Source organism: Nannospalax galili, unplaced genomic scaffold (genome assembly GCF_000622305.1).
Source record: "Nannospalax galili isolate Female #2095 unplaced genomic scaffold, S.galili_v1.0 scaffold473, whole genome shotgun sequence".
Lineage (NCBI taxonomy): Eukaryota > Metazoa > Chordata > Mammalia > Rodentia > Spalacidae > Nannospalax > Nannospalax galili.
In genome coordinates, this window is record NW_008334092.1 from 2,726,677 (window position 1) to 2,729,428 (window position 2,752).

Consider the following 2,752-nt stretch of genomic DNA (forward strand, 5'->3'; position numbering starts at 1 on the left):
AAAAAAAAAAAAAAAAAAATTACTTAAAAAAAAAAAAAATCAGAGGCTGGATACTTGAAAGAAGGACCAGAGTTCAAGTCTTTAGAACCCCATCTGAGGCACTTGGAAGGTGAAGAAAAATTCCCCAGGACAATATGGCTAGACTAGCCATATTGAACTCAACTGAGAGACCTAGCCTCGATGAATAAAGTGGAGAGTGATCAAAGAAGACTCCTGACATCAACCCCAGATCTCTATATGCACACGTTTGTGCTCTGGTACACATGTACCCACAAACGGGAATGTACACATGCACACATACCACACACACGAAAAGGAAAAAAACTCAGTGACAGAAAACTGATGCAGGTAGAATATATAACCAGATGATAATTATTTACATTAAATAAAAGTAACAAAAGTATTATAATAGGGTAATCTTGCCAGAACAATTACAACTGATTCAAAAAACACATTTTAAAAATAAAAATTTGTTTCCTTTAGTTTCAATGATTTTTTAAATTCAGTTTTCAGCTTTTAATTCTTGCTCATAATTTATCTATAAGGCATTTTCTTCACTATCAATATATCATACAGTCAATCATAAAGTTTCATCTGTAAGTTCTGAGCCATGAATTTCAAAGTGGCCCATTTCATCTTTATTGTGCTACTACTTGACATTCCTAAACATAACTGTAATCCATCTTCTGGAGAGAGGAACACAGCAGAGGAGCTGGCTTTTACTTCGACACCCCTGCACAACAGCTATAACAACTGGAATGCATACCTGCTTGTGTGCTGTGGCATCTGTCAAGCGAAACACTTTCAGGGACTGGAATGGTTAGAGCTATGGTAACAAAAGCTCCCATAGTCTTCCCAACAGTTCACAGTGAGGTTGTTACTATTGTGAAATTTTGGAAAACAGGCATCACTACAAAGACCATGTGCCACATTTTGATATTTAACTTCAAATCAAATCTAGGACATAAAAACAGAACTGATATACAAAATAAGCAGAGCTACTTTAAAGGACCTGATTTTCAGCATGGTGGCACACATCAATAATCCCAAAACTTAAGGCCAGTCTGGATTACACAATGAGACCGTGTCTCAAAAACCAAAAAAATTTTAAAAAAAAGACAAAACTCTATCTTTGAGTGAATTCAGACAACAATAAGGTGCATCTTAAACTTACATCAGCATTTTTCTGACATGTACTGCATTCAGCCGACAGGTCACTGGTGTACTTCGTAACAGCAGGCTTCTTTAACTCATAAGAAGACAAGCATGACTGGCTGCAGAAATCGTTGCTGGGAGAGGAATTTTCAAACTGAGTTGTGATCGCATCTGTTGGATTTAAAATGTCTCTAAAAACAAACAGCAAACACGAAATATGTAACTATTCTACCTTCTTCTCTCTGGGAACTAAAATAACATTTACTAGGAGTTAACTATTGCATAACAGAAAAAAAAAAGAACCTTGATGACTCGTTCTTTACTTCTGCGTTAAATGATAATGACAGAGGCAATCACTGTCTCCATTTCCTGATGTGTAAAATGGGGTTTATAGTATTTAATTTGTGCATCTATACAAGGAGAATTATACTTACAAGCACAGATATCCAGCTCTCCGCTGGAGTTAATGAGCCCAGATTCAGTGGCCAACCCACAGACCCAGACCGGACATATGTCCTCTTACTAGCCAGCAGTATTAATAGTAGAATCATAAATGAGATTATAAAAGAAACTTTTTTAACTAAAAATTCCAAGATGAGGGACTGGAAAGATGGCTCAGTAGTTAAGAGCACTGGCTGATCTTGCATAGGACCTGGGTTTGATTCCCAGCACCCACATGGCAGCTAACAACTGTCTATAACTCCAGTTCCAGGGGCTCCAATGCCTTCTTCTGACTTCTGTGGGCACTGCACGACACAGGTACACTTACTCACATGCAGGTAATATACTCATATACATAAAATTAAAATAATAAATAAACTATTTTAAATATATGTATTTTAGCCAGGCATGGTAGCACACACCTTTAATCCCAGCACTCAGGAGGCAGAGGCAGGCGGATCTCTGTGAGTTCGAGGCCAGCCTGGTCTCCATTAGTGAATCCAGGCCAGCTGTAGCTACAGGGAGACCGTATCTCAAAAAGACATACATATATATATATACATATATATATTATTTTTTTTTTAATTTCAAGATGAGCCAGGAGTGGTGGCATATGCCTATAATCCCAGCACCTGGGAGGCAGAGACAAATGGGTCCTGATGAATTCTAGGCCAGCCAGGGCTACACAGTGAGACCAGGTCAAAATAAAACAATATTTCTAAGATGAACTATGAAAGATTAATATAGAAATTAGCATGGTACATAAAGCTTAATTATAAATGACAGGAAGAAAACAAATAACTAAGTAGCTGTGTGAGATTCCTAGAGCCATTTTATAAGAGACGATTATGGTGGTGCACGCCATTAATCCCAGCACTTGCAAGGCAGAGGCAGGCAGATCTATCTGAGTTCAAGGCCAGCCTAGTTTACAAGTGAGTTCCAGGCCAGCTAGGGCTACAGGGAGACCCTGTGTCCTAGTTTGTTCTTCATTGCTGTGACAAAACACTCTGACCAGTACCAACTTGGGGAGGAAAGGGTTTATTTGTCTTACATCTCCCAGGTCGCACGCAGTTCATCAGGGAGCCCAGGGTAGGAACTCAGGGCAGGAACCTGGAGGCAGGAGCTGGAGCACAGGCCATGGAGGAACGCTGCTTAC

The 2,752-nt window shown here is 39.2% G+C and overlaps 1 protein-coding gene across 3 annotated transcripts in view; it reads right to left on the reverse strand.

Annotated features, from left to right (window-relative positions):
- The window catches only part of Zmym6 (zinc finger MYM-type containing 6), a 38,175-nt gene that overhangs the window by 26,318 nt on the left and 9,105 nt on the right, over nt 1–2,752 (reverse strand). For 2 of the 3 annotated variants that reach the window (XM_029561697.1, XM_008829238.3), the window contains exon 5: nt 1,175–1,346. In XM_029561697.1, the coding sequence (XP_029417557.1) occupies nt 1,175–1,346 (172 nt within the window). Of the gene's footprint in view, nt 1–1,174; nt 1,347–2,752 lie in introns of those variants that run through there. The other variant, XM_029561698.1, reaches the window with a different exon arrangement.